The sequence below is a fragment of the Hylobates moloch genome, unplaced genomic scaffold (genome assembly GCF_009828535.3).
Source record: "Hylobates moloch isolate HMO894 unplaced genomic scaffold, HMol_V3 SCAFFOLD_6, whole genome shotgun sequence".
Classification (NCBI taxonomy): Eukaryota; Metazoa; Chordata; class Mammalia; order Primates; family Hylobatidae; genus Hylobates; species Hylobates moloch.
The window spans coordinates 128,538,408-128,563,611 of NW_026652281.1; the positions used below are offsets into that span (position 1 = coordinate 128,538,408).

The 25,204-nt window shown below is 45.3% G+C and overlaps 1 protein-coding gene across 15 annotated transcripts in view; it reads left to right on the forward strand.

Moving 5' to 3' along the window:
* Window positions 1-25,204, forward strand: part of SLC36A1 (solute carrier family 36 member 1) — a 230,218-nt gene that overhangs the window by 178,040 nt on the left and 26,974 nt on the right. For 11 of the 15 annotated variants that reach the window (XM_058440062.1, XM_058440059.1, XM_058440056.1 and 8 more), the window contains one exon: window positions 24,067-24,118. The exons of 1 other annotated variant lie outside the window; for it this stretch is intronic. In XM_058440062.1, the coding sequence (XP_058296045.1) occupies window positions 24,067-24,118 (52 nt within the window). Of the gene's footprint in view, window positions 1-5; window positions 2,373-7,991; window positions 23,510-24,066; window positions 24,119-25,204 lie in introns of those variants that run through there. 3 more of the 15 variants (XM_032158402.2, XM_032158412.2, XM_032158416.2) reach the window with 2 other exon arrangements.

Genomic DNA, 25,204 nt, shown 5'->3' on the forward strand with positions numbered 1-25,204 from the left:
TTTAGGTTTTATTCTTTCGGAACAAGAACCTCTTTGCTTATTATACTGAGACTTCCCTGAGAATTTTCTTAAATTATTCAGTCTGAGCCTCTGTCTTTGGGATAAAGATAGATCCATATGACTTTTTAAATTGTAATTAGGGTTGAATGTTTTAAGGATGAAAGATGGGAATGTTGTCTAGCATTTGCTCTTAGTCACTCCTTCAGGCCCTCTCCTAGACCAGCCTATAGAAACAGCCCACACAGCAGCTAATCCAGGGCCCAGGGCCGTTGAAAGCCAGCTGCTGTTCCCACAGCGACTGAAAAAGAAGGAACATGATGTATCCTGCTTTTCTAGTAGATTGCCTTAATGTGTGCTGCTAAGATGGGATGCTTGGACTGTAAATTTTAATCCTCTCTTGTGCAAGTAACTCTCCATGCTTTGATTCCAAAGTGTGTGTTTCCACCATGGATGAAGTAGCTCTAAGTGCCGAGGAGACAGCTTTCACGTTTATGGTATTTATAATGTAAACTCTGAGGGCCCAATTCTTAAATCTAAAGGGCACTGGAAGAAAGAGTATGGTTAGTTCAAATAATTTGCTTTTCTCCAAAGTGTTCCCTCCAGAAAAAGTAGGTCTTTGTAGGTAAAATGTGCCTTCCTGACTAAACAGCTCCTCCTCCCTGCCTATTGAGCTGGGGCAGTGACAGGAGCCTGACTCCTCTCCCTGCCCAATTTTCCCCTCCAGCCTGGCTCAGCCTCCCTGTAGCATATGTCACACTTCCTGCCAGGTTTATTTCTGCAGCACCCCACAGGAGACAGCAGTCTCTGATTCACAGACCTCATGTTATCCTTAGATGCCTCTTGGATTTTGCTTCACTTTTCCTGGCCCTGTCTGTGAGTCTTGTCCCCCTTCAACAGGACGATGCTCAGAAGACACGGCTGCTTTTGGTCTTCAAGTGTGCGCCGTTGTTTTTCCCTTCTGTGATCTGTTGTGACTTAGCAATGCATTGTCATCCTGTTCAAAAAGGCAGCCCCCTTTATCTCTGAGAGCATTCGCCTCTCTCACCCTCCTTGGAGACTTTGAAGTAATTGTGGGACTCAGTAGAGGCCTTTCATGGCAGCAGCAACTTAAATGTATTTATGCAAGTTCATTTTGGTCTTGCTTCTCTGTTCTTTCGGATCTTTCAGCACTGTTGATTAGTATGTGATTTTAGATCTTTAATTGATTTTTTTCATTTATATTGATAAATTTTAACAGCAGCTTCTTTTATTGCTATTTCTGGTGTTTTCCTATCTTTTCCCCAACGTTTCCTCCTCCTCTTCACCCTCCAAGGGGAACAGGAGGAATTTGGTGTAGTTTCATTTTTTTTTCCCTCTTGGAATTCAACTTTCTCCCCACTCTCCCCCATCCTCCAAAGATTACTATGGCTGATATGGACTTTGTGATGCTTAATTTCAAACTGTTGGAGAAGAGGGGGAGGGAAAACAAGTATTTCATAGGATAGTGCTCGTTTTGTTATGATTTCATATCGGACAGTATCTACTTCCAGCCCATATTTTTGGAAATGCAGACTTAGCAGGTCACCTTATGTCCAGACCTTGTATGGAAGAGGCTGGCCCTACCTGTGGAGTCTGGAGTTGTAGGATCAACGGTTTTTTAGATTTCTTTGAAGCAATAACCCATCCATCCTTCAGTGATTCATACCGATTCTCTGTGGCATTTGCCATGTGAAACATTTTACTTCAGTTTGCTATGAAAATTTCAGAAACCTATTTCTGAAGATACAATTACATAAAATCGCATCATCCAAGAAGCCTGTTCAGACGGGAATGCAGAGCTGCAAAACATTCGAAGCAGTCAGATTTTTAGAGGATGAAGCTTCCAGGTCCAAACAGAGTAGCTTCTTAGTACCTTTAGTCCTTTCACACTTTTTAGTCTTGCAGCTACAGTGAAGAAGAGCAGCATCATTAATTAGCTGTGTAACCCTGCCATCCCCCCACCCTGCATTCCCCGCCCAGGAACCCTCACAAGGCCTCAGGGTCCTCAACTGTAAGATAGGAAGGGTGTCTGACCTCTAAGGTTTCTCTCAACTCCAAAATTCTGTGATTCTGTATAGGTGCTTTGCGCTTGATTTTAAGTTTCTACACAAATATTACTCTAAAAAAAGAAAGTCAATGTAAAAACATTTGGGAATAAAAGAAGAAATTCCAATATTCCACCAATTTAACAAAGTAATTATTTTTTTTGCATTGTATCTTCTGTGTCTTAATCCTCATGGGTGCATTGTAAAAATAGTTGCAATTGTAGTTTACACATAACTGTCTTTCACATTTTATTTAATTTTATATCACGAATATTCGTATCTTTCACTAATCTTTTCATGACCTCCTGGTATTCCACTGTATTGGTAGATCATATTAACTAAGGTACTCCTTTAATGTTGGACATGGAGGTTGTTTCCCTTGTTTTCGTATTTTTTTTTTTTTTGAGACGGAGTCTCGCTCTGTCGCCCAGGCTGGAGTGCAGTGGCGCAGTCTCGGCTCACTGCAAGCTCCGCCTCCCAGGTTCACGCCATTCTCCTGCCTCAGCCTCTCCGAGTAGCTGGGACTACAGGCGCCCGCCTCCACGCCCGGCTAATTTTTTTTGTATTTTTAGTAGAGACGGGGTTTCACCGTGGTCTCGATCTCCTGACCTCGTGATCCACCCGCCTCGGCCTCCCAAAGTGCTGGGATTACAAGCGTGAGCCACCACGCCCGGCCTGTTTTCGTATTTTTTAAATTTATACCCCCACTAAGTCAAATTTTGTATTCTGTCCAAGACTATTGTGAATTTTAAAGGCATATTTATAGACATTTAAAAGTAACATGGTGAAACCCCGTCTCTACTAAAAATACAAAAACAAAATTAGCCGGGCGTGGTGGCAGGTGCCTGTAGTCCCAGCTCCTCGGGAGGCTGAGGCAGGAGAATGGCGTGAACCCGGGAGGCGGAGCTTGCAGTGAGCCGAGATCGTGCCACTGCACTCCAGCCTGGGTGACAGAGCAAGACTCCGTCTCAAAAAAAAATTAAATAAATAAATAAGTAAATAAATAAAAGTAATATGGTAAGTTTTAACAGCTTTGATCATAATAAAATAGCAGCAAGAGCTCCCAGCACAGGAGCTGTAAATGGCCAGCGTATTTCGTGTGTGTTTGTTCTTTTCAGTGCTTGGCTCTTGTCTTGTGCACAAGTCAGCTCTTTCTGATGCTGGTTCAAAACCACAGGCTCCAGAATCCAGTTCCTTCTGTGAACATGACTGTTGGCCTTATGTTGCTTCAGCAGTTTAAAAGGTCATATTCTTCGTGTCTCTTCACCCGAAGGGAAGATGTTTTGTAATACTGTTGGAGCCCTCTTGACGAATCATGTGGTTGAGCTGAGGTTGTCCTCTGTCCCCACCTTTGTATGCCACAGCTGAGCTGCGCTGAGAAGTGTATAATTGCATTTGTTATATAAATGTCTTCCTTTTTGTCTGGGCTGGGGTCTTTTCGTGTGGGGGGCAGGGGCGGGGATTAGGGGAGAGTAGGGAGAGGGGTATTCCTGGCTGGCTGCTTCCGGAGATCTCTCTACCTTGTTGAGTTTCTCTTTGTAGGCGCTTTAACTCACAGAAGACGCTTAGTGCCAGAAGGGGTTTTATTTGCCCCACATGTCTGCATAGTCGATTGCTGCTTCTGCAGTTAGTTAAAGTCATTTTCTATGGTGGCAAAATAGATACCCGTGCTGTTGAACCCTGGGGGCTGCTGATGCTGATTTGGTTTGGACATCCTTCTCTTCATCCCACTTCGTGTTAGTGGGAGGCTCGCTCTTCTTGCCCTCTGTGGTGTCACACTTCATGTAGGGTTCAGTGGTGGTATGTGGTTCAGCTAGGACAGGAAGAAGGACTTCCCTTTGCAGCCCTGTGGTCCTGGCTTTAAGAGGAGAGAAGTGTTCTTAAAATCTCTATTAAGGATATTTTTATTAGGCATGTTTATCTTATATAGTGGTGAAAACAAGAACAAGTTTTTAGATTAATTATAAAATATCATGATGAAGCGGAAGATCTTTGTCCAATCAGAAGAAAAATTCTGATCCCAATCTTCTGTTTCTGTTTCCACTTAACTCTCACCACAGAGTGGAACATCTCTCTGACTCCACTGAACTGTCATGAAGTGCCCATATGTCCTGCTAGGTCAGTATGGGAGAGGGTGGGGAGATGACAGACTCTCAGGGCTGGGAGAGGCTCTGATTTGTCTCCTGCCAGGGACTCATTTTCTCTGATAATAAAGGCCTCCTGTCTCTTGAGCAGACTTCAGCATTTGTGGAGATGCTCTTGTGGCTGGGACTGAAGGAATAACTCACACTTCCTTTATCCATACAAAACCGAGTGAGTTAGAAGCTCCCTTTTGGGTAAGCCATGTGTTCCAGGAAAGGAGCCCCATCGCTTTGCTGTGCCACCCTCAGGCAGGACGTGCTGCTTCCCAGTTGTCAGTGAGGTGAGGAACATATCCCAGAACACAGTCTTAAGTGACTAACACTGAAGTGTATAGTTCCTTAGAATTTCAGAGTTGGGCAAGACTTCAGACATCACCTAATTACCACATTTCACAGGTAAACGAATGAACTGAGGCTCAGAATAGTAAGCTGATTTGCCCTGCACCACTCAGCTTGTTATGGAGCAGGGACTGGTGATAATATTGAAGCATTTATTGTTGGTTTTTAGAACGCTGAGTTCTTTACATGAGTAATATCGTTTGACCATCCTGTTTAGTAGTTGGGGAAATGAGTCTCAAAGAGTTTAGGTAACTAGCCACTGAGTGGTAGAGCTGAGGTTAGAGCCTGGGCATTCCAAATCCAGAGCCTACACCCATTCCTATACCACTCTCTCCCTGGGGCTCAGTTCTCCCGATTGTTGCCTCAGTGCAGTTTCCACCCCACAGTAACACCTGGCGCCATCACTGCGAGGATGACATTAGCAGGGAGACCCAGACCCCAGAGAGGGCAAGTGTCTTGGTGTCGGTACCACAGCAGACCAGCTCTTTTGTTGAGCGTTAGTTGACCTATGATGAGAATGGTGTTTTGTCATCAGCCTACAATTTTACCTCCAATTTTTTCCATATTCAACCCTCAAAGTTTGGGGGATGTCACCAACTCTATTTAGAAGCAGCTAAGGGCTGAAAACATAGTATTTTTGAGTTGCAGGGAAATTAAAAGCCTAAACTTTTTGCACACTTCTCAAAGCCTTGAGATCAGTGAAGATGTTAATGAGAATTGCCATTATGGTTGATTAATAGAAGAAGGAAAGATGAAGAACTGCCCCATAGTATATAACACTGTGGCAGAGATGGATCTGAGACCCGATATCCTTGTACCCCTTTGCTGTCAGGCTTTGGATCCCTTGTCCAATTCCACTTGACAAGGCAGAAAGAGGTCAGGGCTGATCGTGTGCTGGGTTCTCCACCACACACCATGCTGCGTCCCTGGGAAAGCTAGCCTGGGTACCTACCTCCCATTTCCTCACAGGCAGGATCCTTCCACTGATCCGCCAGACTCCCTGTCTCCCCTCCCTCTGCATTTCCTTGCCCATCAGGTCTGTGAAGTTATGGGCCAGGGGCTTGAGGCCCTCGATCCTGGTCCCAGCTCTGTTGCTTCCTGTCGTTTACACCTTCTGGGCCTCTCTTTCCATAGGACCGTAGTAATATTGTGGAGTTACATACCTGTGAAACAGAGGCAGATTCACCTCCACTAGTGAGTGCTTAGCAGTGCTCTCTGCTGGGTACCACTAGACATTCTGCAGTAATGGAAATGAATGGAAATGTCCCATGTGTGTGCTGTCTATTGCAGCAGCCACTAGGCACCAGTGGTTGTTGAGCCTTTGAAATGTGGCTAGTGCGAATGAAGAACAGGATTTAATTTCATTTTAATTCATTTCCATGTAAATAGCCATCCGTGGCTATGTTGGACAGCACAGCTGCAGGGTAAGTGTGAGGCAGGAGGCATGAATCCACTCTTTCCCTGATGTGTGAGTCCATTTGCATTGTTGTAAAGAATCACCTGAGACTGGGTAATTTATAAAGAGAAGAGGTTTATTTTGGCTCATGGCTCTGCAGGCTGTACAGGAAGTGTGATGCCAGCATCTGCTTCTGGTGAGGGCCTCAGGAAGCTTCTAATCATGGCAGAAGGCAAAGGGGGAGCAGGCCTCACATGGCAAGACAGGGAGCAAGGAGAAGGGAGGTACCAGGCTCTTTTAAACAACAGCTCTCTCAGGGAGGGCACCAAGTCATTCATGAGGGATTTGCCCCCATGACTCAAACACTTCCCACCAGGCCCCACCTCCGACATTGGGGATCACATTTCAACATGAAATTTGGAGGGGACAAATATCCAAACCATATTACCTGGTAAGTCCTTGTTTCCACATGTCTCTCATCTTACTGCAGGGAGTGCTATTCTCTTTTGTTTGTTTTTATGGCTCCTCAAAAATCAACTTTAGACATTTCAGTTTAAAGTGTTTCTTACAAAATCTGGTCTCTAAATGCAATCCAGTCCTTTCTTCTGGTGCTCAGCCAAAGAAGCAGTGATCGATATAGACATTGGCTGCCTTGGACTGAGATGTTCTGGCAATCTCACCAGTGTGGTGCCTTCCTTAGAGTGACTCGACTACATTTTTGCTTTACAAAATGAACTTAGAAGCAAACCTCTCGTATAAAATGTAACCCTGTCGTAGGAATCAATGAGGTAGTAGATAAGCTCTGGATGTCTGTATCAAGGCTGGGAGCATCCAGCTGTAGCCCAGCAGTAGGAAAGACAATCTGTCAAACTACATTTGATTACTAACAGGTTAGTAACTAACAGGAAGTCATGCACTGTAGCAGGATGTACTTTTCATGGCCAAAAAGATGAATACTAATAATGATAACATTAACATGTAAGACATCCCTACTGTACACCAGGCCTTTTGTGAAGCACCTGCATAACCTCATTTGACCATCATCACATCTCTATGATACAGGAGCAGTTAATATCCCCATTTTGCCAACAAGAAAACTGGGGAATAGAAAGGTATCATACCTTCCCCAATGTCACTCAGCTAATTAGCAGCAGAGCCAGGATCTGAACACAAGAACCTAGTTCCAGAGCCCACAGTCCTCAATAAACCTGTGAAACACTGGCCTTTGCCCACCTGGTGGAAAGATCGGTGAGATGGGAAGCATGGGGTCAGTGGGCACTAGGATGGGTGTATTCGGTGAAGCCTCCTCCTGCTTATAGCACTGTCTGGCAGTGTTGACAATGGCTGGTATGGCACGGAAGCCGATGGCACCTCCTGCAGCAGTGCACCATTGGTCTTTGTCAGTTCCTCCTTCCTCGCTCACCCGTGGCTGAGTTTCAGATGTGAGAGCCAGTGGGTGTCCTGACACAGAGATATGGTCGTTCTGTGGGGCTTCGCCAGGGGTCAGCCTGCAGATAGAACTGCTTTTTTTCACCTGTATCAAAATGCTCTGTGAAATGCGGTTTTATTACGGTGTCTTTCCAGAAGGCCGGGTTTCTTTTCCTATTTGGTTTCTTGTCAGTCAAGTAGAGATGTTTGTGTTGGAGGCTCCCTGAGTGGTAAGAAAACGAGCAGCTGCTCAGAAATGTCCACCTCCTTTTCTTCTCCCTACTCTCCCTCCTTGGGTAGAAACCAGATTGACCTGAAATGTAATTTGGTTCCTTTTGCGCAGAAAGATGGAAGTCATGTGCTGTAGCAGGAAAAGCTGAAAGCCTGGGGACCGGAACCAGAAGATCCGGGTTCCATTCCCAGTTCTGCTGACCTTGCAGTGGGACACCGGTTATTCCACATTTCTGGGCATCTATTTCACAGAGATTGAACTGGACAATGTCTAAGTTTTCTTAGAGCTCTCAATCCTCTAAGATGGACAGATGCTGAATTCACTCAACAGTAGGGAAACAGACCTCTCCCAGCTCTGGGCATCTTAAACAGGCGTGTCCTCTCTCCCTGCAGGCATCTTGGCCATCCTCATCCCCCGCCTGGACCTGGTCATCTCCCTGGTGGGCTCCGTGAGCAGCAGCGCCCTGGCCCTCATCATCCCACCGCTCCTGGAGGTCACCACCTTCTACTCAGAGGGCATGAGCCCCCTCACCATCTTCAAGGATGCCCTGATCAGCATCCTGGGCTTCGTGGGCTTTGTGGTGGGGACCTATGAGGCTCTCTATGAGCTGATCCAGCCAAGCAATGCTCCCATCTTCATCAATTCCACCCGTGCCTTCATATAGGGATCTGGGTTTGTCTCTGCAGCTGCCTACCCCTGCCCCGTGTGTCCCCTGTTACCTGTCCTCAGAGCCTCAGGTATGGTCCAGGCTCTGAGGAAAGTCAGGGTTGCTGTGTGGGAACCCCTCTGCCTGGCACCTGGATACCCTGGGCCAGGTACCCTGAGGGCAGGGGAGAGGTAGGGTGGCAGACACACAGAAGTGCCACTAGTGACAGGGCTGCCATCGCTCACTTGTACCTATTTACACCCAGAACTTTCCAGCTCCCCCTCATCATGCCTCCTCCTTCCTACCTGCCTGCCCCCTGCTAGTGCACCTCACCCAACTCATTCTTACTGCACAGTTCACTTTATTTAACATTTTTAGTGTCCCCCACCTCATGTTTTCACCTTTTCTGGGCCAGGCATAGATTAACTGGGAACGCCCCCTCTTTATAAAGCTGGGCTGCTTTCTCATCTCTCTCCCAAATGTTGTATCTCGGTATTCTTCCTATTCGAGTGTCCAGGGGGTGGCTGGACCTACCTGGTCATTTGAAACAGGCCCCCCAAGCTAGAGTTTTTAATCTCGACTCTCTGGCTTGCTGTGACCCCTAAGGCAATGCTTCTCTTCCCTGGATTCCTTAATGTGGGTCACAGTACTGTATTCTTAGTTGCTTTAGCTCTTAAAACATATGAAGTGTTGCCTAAGCTGAAAATATTTATCTTTTATTTAAAATCAGATTTTTGTTTTTAGACTGTCTTAGATCTGGGGCTATTACGAATCACTTCTTCAGTAAATTTTGACTCAACTTCTGCTGAAAAGAAGCTCGCTCCAGGAGATGTCTGCATGGGTCCTCTGCACTCTTGGCTGAGGACTCAAAGGTTTTAATCAGGATCATCTAAAAATGTACCTCGGTGAGGAGGCACAGATTTTGCCTCTTGTTGACCAGCCTGGTTTCATACCAAAAAGACATTGAAGGACTGCAAAAATGTATGGGTGCACTGGGCCGGGGGAAGGGTGGCTGAGTGAGAGGCGTATAAAATGGGGCTGTGTGTGTGCAGGCCCGTGTTTCAGCCTCAGCCCATGCCAGGTGAAAGGATCAGCAGTGCTCAGTTGCCATCGTGCTGGGACGACACCCGCTCTATTGCCACCGATGAGTAGCTGAGGTCAGTGTGCACAGAGTTTGAAATTAAGTTAATAGACTTTACAGCAGCTGGTCTGACACTACGTGCAGTGCTTGGTTGTTTACAATCAGTGGGGAATAGGGCAGAACCAAGTGCCCGGACCCACACTGCCTCTGTGGCCTGGACTTTGAAAGGAACCACTGAACACTAATTATGAGCCCTGTCTTTCCCCCAGAATGCCTCCCTGGGTTTCGCAAACAGCCTTGAGGTTGGCCCTCCTCAAGGTCAGCCTTCAGATTTGGAAACAAACTTCAGAGAAGGCAGAGGAAGCTACATTGCCTTGCCGTGGGCTGCCTCTTCTTTCCTCTTGGTGTGCGAAGTATTTCAGAAGGCCATTGATGAATTCCCCCTCCTTAGCTGTGTATGTGTGCATGTGTGTGTGTACGTGCGTGTGTGTGTGTTCCTGTGTAAGTAACAGACCAGACTCCTTTTCTCTTCTGTCCTGTCACCAGGCTCTTGTTTCACTGCAGATACAGTTCGCTCTGAAAGTTGGTTGAAGGAGAGCGGCAAAAATGTATCAGGGGTTTTGCTTCTGTATTTCACCAAAGCTCATAAGGGCTGTGACCCACCCACATGGCCCCAGTTTTTTCTGTGTCTTCTGTTCCAAAGCCAGGAGAGCTGACTTCCAGGCGCAGGGATGGGAAAGGTGGACTCTCATTGTAGTGACTCCCAACCTACCTAATAATTTGTTAACTTAGGAACATGCCATCATTGTTGACTTGTTCTTCTGTAGAAGGACGCTTTTCACCCACCCTTTCTGTTCTCTGGTGGACTCTTAACAGGTGCTATGTGACCAAGAATCTAGCTGGGAGTAGCAGAGGCCCTGTCTTCTGAAGTCTCAGGCTTAGAAGTTACCAAAGTGGGCTCAGAAACTGTCATCTCCTGGTTCCAAGTTCAGGCTCTGGCAGCCCAGCCACTATCTTAGCTGTCTTCCCCAGCGGTGCTAAGAGTGGTCTCAGTGAGAAGGTAGATGCCAACTGGAAGGCCAGACCTGTGTCCTGCCCATGTCCTCCTTGGTGGATGTTTCTGTTTACTCAGAGCTGCTAGAGGCCATCCTGCCCAGCCGAGTTCTGAGATTGGGACTGTGATGTTGGGACCTGAGGACTGGATGGTAGAATACTGGGGTCCCCCAGCTCTTAGCAAGATGCAGGCTATTGCTTCCACACCTCTGGCCGTGAGAACATGGTATGTAGGAGAGTTGGCTGTAGCTTTAGGATTTCTGGAAGCCAATTTGGCATGGCCTGTTTGATCTCTGGCTTGTGCTCCTGCTACACTGACAGACTGATTGCGTGGCTCTTTCAGAAGACCCAGGAAGGGCAGCTCCAGCCAGAGGACCTTCCTGGCTATGCAGGTGCACGGCTCTTAGGCATCAAGCAAAGGGTCAGCCAGTCAGTAGTAGTGGGAGGAAGCCCTTCCTCCTCTTATGCAAGCAGCTCACAGGCAGCCCAGAATCTCTTATGCAGCCCAAAGGGCTTTTTGAGGCAGAGAACCCTCCCCGGTGTCTTCCCAGGATAAGTAGAAATATGATCACAGAGCAACGGAGCAAAGGCTTTCACGAGTGTGAGGCTGCATCTGCTGGAGCAAAGGGAAACCGTGGGCTTTTCCGGCCAGATACTCTTGAGCTCTGTGACCCTGCTCCTGTCACCCCAATTTCCCCAAGCCAGAGGTAGCTTTCTCAGAACCCCTTGGTGGTTCTCTCCTCCAAATGCTGCTGTTGGGAGCAGGCTTCCAGCACTCAGTGGGCAGTGCACCTCCTCCTAAATGCAGACACTTGCTAGGAAGAGTGTGAGCTGGCATCTTCTGTTCACTCTGCCTAGCAGTTGTCACCATTCACAAGTGGCATTATTTATGTTGTGTTGCTGTCCAGCTGCTAAGATCCCTTCATCTGCACAAGCCCTGGCTAGATATGTGTGAATGTGTGGCATCATTTCACTTCAGCCGCCCTCTTCCATCTCTCCTCTGTAGCCAGATTCACTGGCTGATGCTCACCGTTCACTGTCTATCCCCACGAAATTTAGTTTTTTCAGTAGTCTTAAAGTGTTGATCCCAAACAAGTACATTAGAAAAATCATGTTTCTTCTCTCTCATCTTACTTTTCACTTCTCAGATTTCTCCCTTCCTAGAACATTATCTCTGTTTAGCACTAATGTTCACCTCATATTTTTTGGAAGTGCAAAAATCTCAATTTATGTCTGTTTACAGCTCTCTGTCCTCACTGCTCACAGCAAGGGGTTCTGTATCAGTGGATTTTATTTTGTAGCTGCCGAGATGTTAAGGCAAGCCTCAGCATCTGCCCCCGTTGGGTCCACAATGCTGCTTCCTTGAAGAGAAGACACAGAGTCTAAGCGGCAGGACTTGAGGTTGGCTTCCACTCTGCCTTAGAAGTTAATTTTCCAAAGTACATTACAAATCTCTGAGGCCATTAGGGGAAAAGGAAGGGGTGTGGTTTGTCTTTGAAATTACGGTGAATACTTGTAGACAATAAGTCCAGCTGGTTGCAGGGCTATTTGCCCCGACAGCGTCAGCCTGTAACATTTCTTCTCTTTCCTTTGTGCCACTGAGTCGTTCCCTGGCCAGAGGACATAAATGGTGCTGATAGGAGGTTATCAGAGTAAGGAAGGTAGGAGATATAGGTGCAGGGTGCCTGTCATTCACTGTGTTATTTGGTTTAAATCAGTGATTCTGGGGAAGCTATGTTCTTTCAGTGGATAACAAAATCGGTAACTCTATTGTAAAACATGTCAATGGTATGTGAAGAAAAATCAACCAATCAGTAGGTGTTGATAGACAGTACTGTGTATGTTATGTGCCTGTGTGGATGTGCACTTCCAGCATGGTATGTGTAGCGATGTGGATCATGCCGGAGTTCATAGATCCTGTTTTGGGGTTTACACATGGATCATATGTTAAGCTTTTTCTTTTCAATAAATGAATTTTATTTTTTATTTTTGAGAGGTTGCTGTCTGTATCTTTGTTTTTTTTTCTTTTTATACCACTCAGATCCCTTTACTAGATACTGGGTTAAATGTTTCCGGCTTATGCCACAGAGTTCATTTGGGAAAGTGGCACAAGCAGTAGACCCATCCATGGAATTAAGAGTTGCCCAAGAAGAAACGGACCAGGAATGGTTTTTTATTTTTTTTCTGTTAGACAATCCTCCCCTCCCTAAACCACCTCCTGCTTCTCTGGAAAACTTGAGTAAGAATTTTCAGTCCTCTCCTTGCATAGCAGATGAGCCCACATGACAGCCAGTTTTATATGTGTCAACTTATAATTCAGTCAAACACTAATCCAGGTGTTGCTGCAAAGGTATTTTGCAAATGTGGTTAACATCTATAATCAGTTGCCTTTAAGTAAAATAGGTTTTCTCAATATTGTGGGTGGGCCACATCCAATCAGTATAGAGCAAAGCTGAGGTTTCCTTGGAGAAGAAATTCTGCCTCAAGACTGCAGCATCAGCTCCTACCTACAGGCCTGCCCTATGACTCGCAGACTTGCCGGCTCACACGGTCATGGGAGCCAGTTCCTTGATCTCGCTCTCTCTCAGTCTCTCTATGTGTATCTATATTCACGTGTGTGTGTGTGTGTGTGTATATATATATACATATATATCTCCTACTGGCTTTGTTTCTCTGAAGAAACCTGACACAACAGGTAACACTTAATTTTCTTGAAATGTGGAGATTAATTTCAGGACAGGACAATGGAAGAGATGACACCCCTTCCCTTCCTTTTTTGTCACTGAGTGGGAAAACACATTCAAGGCTTAAAATGTTTATTCTCTCACTCAATACATTTCCCCGCCCCCCAAAATACTTGAGAATTTGTTCCCACAGCAAGCATACAATCAGTTCTGTGGCAAACACTAGCCAGGTGTGCTCCAATTCAATTCTGACACCACCTGCCCGAAGATGGCATCAGATCCCACAGGATGAGGGCTCAGTCCCCAAGAATGACACCCCCCACCACCACCACTTCCAGTGCCATTTGCAAGTACCAGGTTGTTTACCTGTGCTTCTGACTGGCTAAAAATTTTAAATCAGGGTTCCCATGACTCTGTTTTGGGGTTCGATTAATTTGCTAGAGTAGCTCATAGAACTCAGGATAATACATTTACCAGTATAAGTTTAAAAACAGAGCCTTCAAAGAACACTCTTAAAGTATAACATTTTACCAAGAGAGGAAGGTAGGCATGTAGTCTGACTATTTTCATTGTCATTATCATTTCTGGAACAGGAAGGTCAAAGAGATGTAGCAGCTATGCCCAGCCGCCAACTAGTAGGTAGCAGCATTGGGATACACACACAAGTCTTCTGGTTCTAGAACCTGAGTGCTTCCCAGGGTGCTGGCTGCCTGTCTGTTGCAGCCTCAAGAGGGAGGTTTGCCTTGGGAATTGTCGCAAGGGTTAGAGAGAATGTTGTAAAGTGCCATATGTCATAATCGCAAAGGGCTTTTTAAACATTTTCTGAAATATTAGCTGACTTGTAGAAAACCAGGACTCCAAAGTACTTCTGCTTGTTGTTCTGGCTGTCCATCCATGCACTGATGTCTTGCTCACTTCCTCTGTGGAGGGCACTCTCCTCTTTTAGGGTGTCTACCTCCTGAGTTTTTTATTTCTGCTCACATTTATACCTAATGGCTGTAACCCCTTCTTCCAGAAAGCCAGGGCCCTCAGGTAAGCCCATTGCATTACTACTGGAGGCATAAACCTGAGTGACAGTGGACTGAATTTGGACCCTAAGCCTGGGGCTCTTTGCTATGTAGGTTGCCTTCCTTATACTTAGCCCATTGCAGTTGTGCTGAGGAACTGTGTGTCTTTAATGGGTATGCTTTACTAGACCCTTGGCCATTGGTCTCCTTTTTAAAAAAATGGAGTATAATTTACATGTAATTAAATTTAAATTTACCTTTTTCAAATGTGCAGTTCAATGTGTTTTGCATACAGTCATGTGACCACCATCTCAATCAAGATATAAAATGTTTCCTTTGCCCCCAGAAGGTCCCTTGTGCCCCTTTGCAATCAATCCCATCCTTACACCACTCAGCCCTTGGCAACTGCTAATCTGTTTTATCTGTCTCCGGTTTTGTCTTTTCTAGAATGTCATATAAAACCATTACATATGTGTCTGGTTTCTTTCACTTAACATAATCATCCTTTTTATATTCCTCCGTGTTGTTACATGTATCCGTAATTGGTTCTTTTTATTGCTGAGTAGTATCTATTGCGTGGATGAACCATAATTTGTTTATCCATTCATTAGTTGATAGTCTTTGAGGTTGCTTCAAATTTTTAGCTATTATGGCTTATGTTATTTTAATGTAAATTTCTGGTAAACAATTTAGAAACTGCCTCTTCTTTCTTCCTTTAAAACTCACTTCTAACTGCTGCTTATCAGAGTATGTTATGAGGGCGAATCTGTACTCCCCAGTAACCATTCTCAAGTTTTGGACTCAAATATACTCTATATTTAATTATAAAAAAATTACTATTATGAATAAAGCTGCTATAAATACTCATGTACAGGTCTTTGTGTAGACCTATGTTTTTATTTCTCTTGGGTAAATACCTAGAGGTGAAATGATGGGGTTGTATGGGAAATGTGTGCTAACTTTTGGCAAATTATTTTCCAAAGTGGCCGTTCCCTGTTGGATTCCTAATGTATAACAGTTACAGTTGCTCCATATCTTCACCAATACTTAATATTGTGGTCTTTTAAATTTTAGCCCTTCTAATAGGTGTGAAGTGGCATCTCATTGCAGTTTTAATTTGCATTTCCCCAATGACTAGTGATGTTTTGCACCTCTTTACGTGCTTATTGGCCTATCTTCTTTAAGGAAGTATTTGTTCAAATATTTTGCCTCTTAAAATTCAGTCATCTACTTCTTTTGATATAGGTTTTTTATTGGGAAATAATTGTAGATTACAGGAAGATTCAAAGGCATGGGAGGGAGGTCCAGGTCCAGAGCACTCTTCAGCTGGGCTTCCCAGTGTTAACATCTTGCATAACTGTAGTACATTATTAAAACCAGGAAATTGACATTAGCACAATCCATAGAGCTGATTCAGATTTCGTTAGTTATACTCATTTGTGTGTGTGTGTTTGTGTATAGCTGTATGCAATTTTATTGTGAGTAGCTTTGTATACACCACCACCACAATCTAGATGCCTAACTGTACCGTCACCTCAAGACTCCTTTATGCTACCCCTTTATAGATACCCACTCCCTTCAGTCCCCCAACATCCCTAACCTTCCCCAGAAGCCACGAATCTGTTCTTCATCTCTATAAGTTTATTCATGAAATTAATAATAATAATTCGATAAATTGAATTATGCCATATGTATCTTTTTGGGATTGGCTTCTTTCACTCAGTATAGTTTCCTTGATGTTCATCTAAGTTGTTGCATTTATCAATAGTTTGTTTCTTTTTATTGCTGAGTAGGGTTCCATGGTACTGATGTTTAACCATTCACTCACTGAAAGAAATGTGCAGTTTCCAGATTTGGTTATTACAAATAAAGTACTATAAATATTTGTGCAATTGTTCCTGCATGAAAATAAGTTTTAATTTCTCTGGGATATATGCCCAGAAGCACAACTGCTGAATTGTATGGTGATATGGTTTGGCTCAAATCTCATCTTGAATTTCCACATGTTGTGGGAGGAACCCGGTGGGAGGTGACTGATTTGTGGGGGCAGGTCTTTCCTGCGCTGTTCTTGTGGTAGTGAATAAGTTCACGAGATCTGATGGTTTTAAAAAGGGGAGTCTCCCTGCACAAACTCTTTCTCTGTTTGCCTGCCGCCATCCACTTAAGATGTGACCTGCTCCTCCTTGCCTTCTGCCATGATTGTGAGGCCTCCTCAGCTATGTGGAACTGTAAATCCAATTAAACCTCTTTCTTTTGTAAATTGCCCAGTCTCTGGTATGTCTGGTATGTCTTTATCAGCAGCGTGAAAACGGACTAATACATATGGTAAGCCCATTATTCGTTTTAAAAGGGACTTCTAAACCATTTCCAGAGTGACTACCATTTTACTACTCCAGCAACAATGTATAAGTGATCTATTTCCTCTGCAACTTTGCCAGCCTTTGGTGTTATCGCTATTTGTGGTGTGTGTTTGTTTTTTGAGACAGAGTCTCACTCTGTCACCCAGGCTGGAGTGCAGTGGCACCATCTCAGCTCACTGCAACCCCTGCCTCCTGGGTTCAAGTGATTCTCCTGTCTCAGCCTCTCGAGTAGCTGGGACTACAGATGCGTGCCACCATGCCCAGCTGATTTTTGTACGTTTAGTAGAGAGGGGGCTTTGCCATGTTGTTCAGGCTGGTCTTGAACTCCTGACCTCAGGTGATCCTTCCCAACACTATTTGTTACTTTAACCATTTATCAGATCCTGTGTTTTGTTAGATTTATACTGAAGTATTTAATTTTCTTTGGAGCAATTATAAATGGTATTTTTTAATTCCAGTTTCTGTGTGTCCATTGGTAGTATATAGAAATATAACTGATTTGTGTATTTTAATCTTGTATCCTGTGACCTTTCTGTACTCAATAATTCTGTGAGTTTTTGGTTAGATTTCTTGAGATTTTCTATTTAGACAACCATGTTGTCTGCAAATAGAGATAGGTGTATTTCTTCTTTTCCAGTGTGTGTATCTCTTTTCTTTCTTTCTTTTTTTTTTTTTTTGTCATATTGCAATGGTTCAAATTTCCAGTTTAAAACAAGTGGTGAGAGTGAACATCCTAGTCCTGTCCCTGATCTTGTAAGGAAAGCATTCAGTCTTTCACTTTAAGTATGATGTAAGTAGTATAATTTTTATAGAAGTTCCCCTCTATTCCTATACCGAGATATTTAAAAATCATGAATGAGTACTGAATTTTGTCAAATGCTTTTTCTGTATCTGATATGATCATGTAGTTTTTCTTTTTTCACCTTTTGATATGGTGGATTCCATTGATTGATTTTTGAATATTGAACTGGCCTTGCTTACTTGGAATAAATCCTACTTGATCATTGTATACTATTCTTTATATTGTTAGATTGCCTTTCATTTTTCACTCACCCTGATATTTACTCTGACAGATGTAGAATCCAGAATAGTGCCTTTTTAGAAATGAGCAAAGCCATATGCATAACTTCTATTTTTGGAATAAGTGTACTTTTGCCCCAGCCTGGATTTCCAGCTGCTCTGGTGCTACAGAAAGGCTGCATGGGTTTCTTTAGGACAGAGTTTCTTAACCTCACTATTATTGCCATTTGGGGCTGCAGAATTCTTTGTTGAGGGGCTTTTCTGTGCATTGTAGGATGTTTAGCAGCATCCTGGGCCTCTGCCCACTAGATGTAAGTTGTACCCTGCAAGTTGTGAAAACTAAAAATGTCTCCAGAATTGCCAAATATCCCTTTGGCTGGAGTGGGGGATGGGGTGGAAATTGCCCACCTCAGCTGCCAGGAACCAATGCCTGAGAACATTTAGCTCCCACCTACCTTTAGCTGGAGGGATGTCCTTTTTTTTTTTTTTTTTTCTTTTTTTGAGACATAGTCTTGCTGTAATCCCCCAGGCTGGAGTACAATGGCGCAATCTCGGCTCACTGCAACCTCCATCTCCCGGGTTCAAGTGATTCTCTGCCTCAGCCTCCCAAGTAGCGGGGATTACAGGCGCCTGCCTCCATGCCTGGCTAATTTTTGTATTTTTAGTAGAGACGGGATTTCACCATGTTGGCCAGGCTGGTCTTGAACTCCTGACCTCAGGTGGTCCACCCACCTCGGCCTCCCAAAGTGCTGGGATTACAGGCGTGAGCCTCTGCGCCCAGCGGGGGGGTGGGAATGTCCTTTTATTATGGCCATGGAACAAAGGAAAGTGTGTCAATATGGATACTACACAAAGAGCTGCTTTTTCAGTAGTAATGGTAAAATATCTCTAACATCTCCTGAATATTCACTATACCAACTACACTAAGCGCTTTATGTATATTGTCTCCTTTAATACTCAAATCCAGTGAAGGAAAGTGCTGGTAATATTCCCACTTTGCAAACTAGGCATAAAAGTTTAAATGACTTGCCCAAGATCACGTTTCCAAAGTGGTGAAGCTAGGTCTGTCTGACATCAAACCTCATGTCCTTGCTGCTGGAATCTTCTCCCCTGCCAATTGATTCCTTCATTCCTTACCTCACCTCCTTCAGTGAGCACAGCACATTTCAAGCCTGTCTTTTGACTCCAGCCTGCTTTGCACCCTGCCCTCCATAAGTCACTCCCGGCCGTCAGAACTACCCACCATTGCCCAAATATTTAAAACCTCTAGGCCTTCCCTTTGGGATTTTCCCTTAGCCTAGCTGACCCTCCTTTCTGTGCTAAATGGGAAGCTCTGCTTTAAGACCCAGCTCAGATGGCTGGGCCCCTGTGGACCTTCCCTGGCCAGTTCAGTTAGAACTTACAACTCCCTCAGCAATGCTGTCACCTCCCTCCTCTGGTTATCCTCATACCTGCCTGTGCTGGAGACATGTGACTGCTCGGCCACTTTCGCCAGATTGTGAGCTGCCTGAGGGCAGTGATCAATCAGATGAAATCTACTCCCACTCTGCCCTTGGGGGCTAATTATGTATCTGAAATCTCTGATTACTAAATTCGGTGTAGTCTCCTTCTGTAGTGAATAGTGCCGTGGCCTGGTAAGGAGGTGGCATCACTATATTGTCAGCTTTGTATCAATCTAACCAGGTACTTTTCTTGGTTGGACCCTTTGGATTCATTGAGGAATTTTGAGAAAAGTTTTAAAATTGTCTTTTTGCAGCTGGATGCCTGAGAAAGTTCCTGCTTTACATTCAGTGAAACAGCCAGTGCCCCTCTTCTAGAAGCAGTCAGAGGCTGCCCGAGGGTTTCCAAAGCCTGTGCTTAGACACCGCACCACAGGTGATGGATCAGCACCTGGGTCTGGTGCCCTAGCAGGCTGTCATTGCACCAGTGTTTCAAGTCGTGCAAAGAGGTTGAGTTGACTGTTCTATACTGGACCAGCTGCGGGCCCTGGGCACGTCACTCCATGCCTTAAAACTCTACCTGCTGGGTCTTTTTCTGCCCTCTAGCTCTTTTAGAATCTTCGTACATAATCTTCAGTCCAATAGAGGTCGTTTTCCCCACAAGGCCTTTGGCTCTGCCCTTCCTTATCCCCAGATACTCACTTTTTGAGGGTTCTAGCCCAGACCTCATGCCTGCCTCGGAGATCCCATTTGCCTCCCTCTAGAGCACTGCCCTGATGCCTAGAAAATATATGTGCCCTTCCTGTAAAGGCTTGAAAACCACCCCTGTGACAGCAACTGTGCAAGCCCTCCCTCATCCGCCAGCCCCTGAAGGAAGTTTCCCAATTCTCCTGTTTCCCAATTCTTACACCGTTTCTCCTGGCCAATCCCAGCTGTGTTTCCTTCTCCAATAGCAAGGCCTCGTCTGGCTCCTGAAACCACTCCTCACAGCAGGGGAGCAAGTCCCCACCCTGCCCCTCCCTTCTGGCCTGCTCCTCTAGTGATGCTCAAGGTTGCTGTGCCACTCGTAAGGTCCAGCCCCAAAAGTGGATGTAGGGCTTCGGGAGAGGCCTGGGGTTGAGCCCTAAGGTGAGCAGACCCCCACCTCCCCAAATCTGGGCACTCTTGCTCTGTGCCACCTAGAAATTAGCATGGCCTTCTCTTGGCTTGTTCTGAACTCAGCCTGCTCTGTTGCACTTGCTGCTGCTCATTAGTCCCCTATATTTGTAATTTATTTCGCGAACCCAAATGTAAGGTGCACCTCCCAAGTCAGGCTGACCTGGATTGGAATCCTGGCCCTGTCACTCATGAACTCTGTGACTTACCTTATTTAAGTTACTAACATAAATTACGGGTCCCTCAGTTTATCTGTGCCTCGGTTTCTCCATTTGTAAAGGATGGTAGTACCTATCTCATTAGGGTGTTTTTGTCATTGTTGTTGTTTTGAGACAAAGTCTTGCTCTGTCACCCAGGCTGGAGTGCAGTGGCATGATCTCGGCTCACTGCAACCTCCATCTCCTGGGTTCAAGTGATTCTCTTGCCTCAGCCTCCTGAGTAGCTGGGATTACAGGCACACGCCACCATGCCCAGCTAGTTTTTGTATTTTTAGTAGAGACGGGGTTTCACCATGTTGGCCAGGCTGGTCTCGAACTCCTGACCTCAGGTGATCCAACCACCTCGGCCTCCCAAAGTGCTGGGATTACAGGTGGGAGCCACTGCGCCTGGCCCCTCATTAGGTTTTTGTGAGAATTAAGTGAGATAAGACGCTGAGTGCTTGCACAGCACCTGGCATAGCAAATGCTCAGTAAAATGAGGCGGTAGAGGTGGTGGCTGATGGTAGTGATGGTCATGATGGTGAACTGCAAATCTGCCTGAGCCCCAGTGGTTTAGGATGCCGGGATTTACCTGAAAACCTTTAGGCCTCCCCGCAGGCCCAGTAAACTGGTCCTTTATCCCAGAGAGCCCTCTGGTGGCTAATCTGTGAAGGCGCAGGCTGCGGAAGAAAAGGAGAAGGCGGGGCCTGGTGGGGAGAGGATGGAGGTGGGCTGGTTAAGAAGGCGTTCCCCATCCAGGAGAATGGGAGGCAGGGAGGTGCTGTGTGGACATCTCCAGACCGGGTGTCGGACCTGCGTTGGGGTCTTGCCCCTGGAATTCCGGCTGTGAGACCTCAGACAAACCCTTTCTCTATGGGCCTTAGCATGTGAAACATCAGGAATGAGAAGGACCAGGTCATTGTTTCCCACAGATGAAGAGGGGGCCCCTGACAGTCATTTTTTAATCTGAATAGTTACATATTTTCATGGTATCAGGAAGAAATACTCTCAAATCCTTTCATGTAGAGATATTATTGTTTAGAGATGAATAGAGAATATATCTCAATAAACATTGAGATATATATTTTAAGTATTAAATAATAGTACAAGTTGTATTCTATCAGGGCAAAAATTGTGAAAGTGATAAGCAAAACAACAGAAATTTGGGCAACACTGGACAATTTGTGATCTCCTGCACAGTCCTGATAAATCAATCCTATCTGTATCCTATCTGTCCTTTTTTGTTTTTTGAGACAGCGTCTTGCTCTATCGCCCAGGCTGGAGTGCAGTGGCACAATCCTGGCTTACTGCAGCCTCCGCCTCCTGGGTTCAAGGGATTCTCCTGCCTCAGCCTCCTGAGTAACTGGGACTACAGCCGCCCACCACCACACCCGGCTCATTTGTGTACTTTTAGTAGAGATGTGGTTTCCCCATGTTGGCCAGGCTGGTTTTGAACTCCTGACCTCAGGTGATCTGCCCACCTTGGCCTCCCAAAGTGCTGGGATTACAGGAGTGAGCCACACACCCGGCCTAGTATTATTTCCTATCATACTGGCCACCATTTATTGTTTATGCTTTAATAAACTTTCCATTTACATGTATTTCTCATGACAATATGAGATAGCTATTATTCCTGTATTATTTACTATCTTCATTTTACTGAGGAATGAGAGGCCTAACTGAACTTTGACAAAGGAGCAAAGGCACCACGATGGAGCAAACAGCCTTTTCAGCAAATGGTGCTGGACAGCTGGACAGCCACATGCAAACAAAATGAATCTAGACACAGTTCTTACATCCTTCACAAAAAGTAACTTAAAGTGGACCATAGACCTAAATGTAAAATGCAAAACTATAAAACTCCTAGATGATAACATAGGAGAAAACCTAGAGACCTTCAGTTTAGCAATGACTTTTTAAATAAAACACCGAAGGCATTCTGTATAAAAGAAATAATTGATAAACTGGACTTCCTTAAAATTAAAAACCAATAGGGTGGGTGCGGTGGCTCATGCCTGTAATCTCAGCACTTTGGGAGGCAGAGGCAGGTGGATCACCTGAGGTCAGGAGTTCAAGACCAGCCTGGCCAACATGGTGAAACCCTGCCTCTACCAAAAATATAAGAATTAGCTGGGTGTGGTGGTGGGCACCTGTAATCCCAGCTACTCAGGAGGCTGAGGCGGGAGAATTGCTTGAACCCAGGAGGCAGAGGTTGCAGTAAGTCGAGATTGCGCCACTGCATTTCAGCCTGGGCAACAGAGTGTGACTCTGTCTCAAAAAAAAAAAAAAAAAAAAAAAAACCTATGCTTTGTAAAAGACAGTGTCAAGAAGACAAGGCACAGACTGAGAAAATATTTTCAAAGGCATATCTGATAAAATACTGTTTTCTAAAATATATGAAGAACTCTTAATACTCAACATTGAGAAAACAAACCAATTTAAAAATGAGCCAAACATCTTAACAGCCACGTCACTAAAGCAGATCTATAGATTTAAAAAAAAAAAAAAGCATATGAAAAGATGCTCCACATCATATGTCATCAGGGGAATGCAAAATTAAGACAACAGTGAGATACCGCACCACACACCGATTAGAAAGGTTGAAATCCAGAACACAGACACCACCAAATGCTGGTGAGAATGTGGAGCAAAAGGAGCTCTCATTCACTGCTGGTGGGGCTGTGGAATGGTTCAGCCACTCTGGAAGACTGTTTGCCAGTATTTACCCAGAGGTGTCGGAAACCTATATCCACATAAAACCTGCACACAGATGTTTAGAGCAGTTGTATTCATAGTTGCCAAAACTTGGAAGCAACCAAGATGTCCTTGAGAAGGTGAATGGGTAAATAAACTGTAGTACATCCAGACAGTGGAGTATTATTTGGCACTAAAAAGAAATGAACTATCAAGTCCTGAAAAGATATGGAGGAATCTTAAATGCATATTACTAAGTAAAAGAAGCAAGTTTGAAAAAGCTATATATCATATGATTCCAACCATATTACATGCTGGAAAACTATGGAGACAGCAATAAGTTTCATGGTTGCCAGGGGTTGGGGGCAGGAGGGAAGAGTAGGCAGAGCACAGAGGATTTTTAGGGCAGTGAAACTATCTTCAAGAGCCTGTAATACTGGATACATGTTATACATTTGTCCAAACCCACAGAATGTGCAACAACAAGAGGGAACCCTCATGTAAACTGTGGACTGTAGGTGATAATGACCCATCAATGGAGAGTTGTCAGTTGCAACAACTATACCATTCTGGTGGGGGAGAGGCTGTGCATGGGAGAGAAGGCCTATCGCTGTGCCTTCCATTCAATTTTGCTATGAGCTGTAAAACTGCTCTAAAAATTATCTTTGAAAAATGAGAGGCCAAGTCATATCTGCTTAAGGCCACATAATTAGTGTGTGACAGAGCTGGGCTTGGAACCAAGCCTGTCCAACCTCAGAGCCACCGCCTGCGTGGTGTCTCCCATGGGTGTGCCTTCTTTGCCCAGCTGGATTGGGAACTTGAAGGCAGGGACTGGGCTTTCCTGACTCAGCGTCGTCATGGTTGCCTGGTGAAGTCACATTTAGCTGGCGACTAAGGGTGCGCTGTGGAGTGAAAGGGGCCGGGCGGAGACCAAACTACACCAGTCGCTGTCAAGAGATCTTTATTGGAGGTATCGAGCGGCACCACGCAAGGAGAAGGAAGAGAAGAGAGAGAGGGCTGCTGGTGTGCTGGGTTTTATATCCCTTGGGCCTACGTGGATTGGGCTAGGGGCGGGCCCAAGGGAAGGCGGGAGATGCTTCTTTCTGATTGGCCCTCCTTTGGCGGTTTCAGACAGTGCCCGGTCAAGGAGGGGAGAAGAACCCGGAACCGGCCCCATCTTAAGGTACGGCGCCATTTTAAGGTACCCCATGTTACCTAACATTCCTCCCTTTTTGTTTTCTTAAATGGGGGGAAATGGGCGTCGTGGTTCATCTGGCTGCTTCCTGCTGAGTGGGGACGCTGTGGGGAGGGGGCACAGGGAGAACTGTCAGGGTTGTGCATGGGGTAATGTTCCTTGTAGGTATAGATCCTCCAGTGCCGTGAGCCAGTTGAGGGGCAGGGATGGGTTGGCGATGAGCCAGCTGTCGGCACGGAGATCATTGAGAAATTTGTGGAATCGGTTGGCGGTTGTCATGACTGGCTTGGGTTAGCAGGTTGTGAGCCCGTCTGTGGAATCTGTCCCGTCCTCTCTGGTGGCTAAAAGTTGGTAGTTTCTGAGGAGAAGCTGGTTAAGTGTTTGGTTAGATATGGAAGAGAAACTTAATGAGGCAGGGGAGTAGTGCGCAGAAAGCGAGGATACCCATTAGGGGGCCTAAAAAGGGAAGGAGCCAAGCTAAGAGGGGGGTTTTGAGGGTTTCCCAAAGGGAGGGAGTAGTGCTAGCATTCATTCGTTTACGTTTTATCTGATGTAGGTTTTAATGCTAGTTTCGATTACTTGGGACTCATTAATGTAATAACAACAGTTCTCCTGTAAGAAGATGCAAATACTGCCTTTTTCGGCTGTGAGTAGGTCGATGGTGCAGCGGTTTTGAAGGGTGACACCAGCTAGATATGTGATTTGTTGTTGGAGGGCGGCTAGAGACTGAGCCGTTTCCTTAATGGCTGTCTGCATCTCGGTTTGGAAATCTGAAAATTGGGATACACTGTATCCTAAAGAGGTGGCTCCTAGTCCTGTACCTATGAGAGAGATTGTTAGAGAGATTCCAAGCATGATAGGTAGGAAGATTGCTCTTTTTTTCCGACGGTCCTCAGGAGAGTTGGGTTTAGGGTGATTAAACTGATAGGCTTGAAGGCCTTCAGAGAAGGAGAGCAATGCGAGTTGAGGGACTAGTGTGGTGGGTATGCAGGGGCCAGGGATAGAGGAATTAATGGCCGTTACACCAAAAAAAAAAAAAAAGGCCGTCTGGAGCTGGAAAGTTGGGGGGGGGGG